This window comes from Charadrius vociferus, unplaced genomic scaffold (genome assembly GCF_000708025.1).
Source record: "Charadrius vociferus isolate BGI_N301 unplaced genomic scaffold, ASM70802v2 scaffold385, whole genome shotgun sequence".
NCBI classification, from domain to species: Eukaryota; Metazoa; Chordata; class Aves; order Charadriiformes; family Charadriidae; genus Charadrius; species Charadrius vociferus.
Window position 1 is genome coordinate 4,195,295 of NW_009648925.1, and position 303 is coordinate 4,195,597.

General features: G+C 62.0%; 1 protein-coding gene across 1 annotated transcript in view; it reads left to right on the top strand.

The window, feature by feature from the left end:
- The first annotated feature begins 123 nt into the window (after window positions 1-123).
- IQCB1 (IQ motif containing B1) overlaps window positions 124-303 on the top strand; it is a 19,684-nt gene continuing 19,504 nt past the window's right edge. The window contains exon 1 of the mRNA XM_009887321.1: window positions 124-240. Within this exon, the coding sequence (XP_009885623.1) occupies window positions 124-240 (117 nt within the window). The remainder of the gene's footprint in view (window positions 241-303) is intronic.

The following is a 303-nucleotide window of genomic DNA, read 5'->3' on the forward strand; positions in this document are numbered from 1 at the left end:
CTCAGGGAGGCCTCTCACGCTGCCCGCCCCGTGGGGCCTCTCTCGGCCTGCCCTGCTGGAGCCCTGCGCTGCCGGCAGAGCCAGTCCCGCTGCCCGCGGCCTCGAGAGGCGACGTGAGGAAGCATGGATGGATGGATGGATGGGGCTTCCTCCATGTTTGTTTCCTTCCTCAGGGGGAGACCTGCAGCCCGAGGCGCAGAGCAAAACGTCAGCTTGCAGCTGATGGTGCAGGAGCTGGAGGTTTGATGGAAATAGCGGCTTAAGGACCCCATGCCAGCACTGAAACTATTAAAAAGGGAAAGA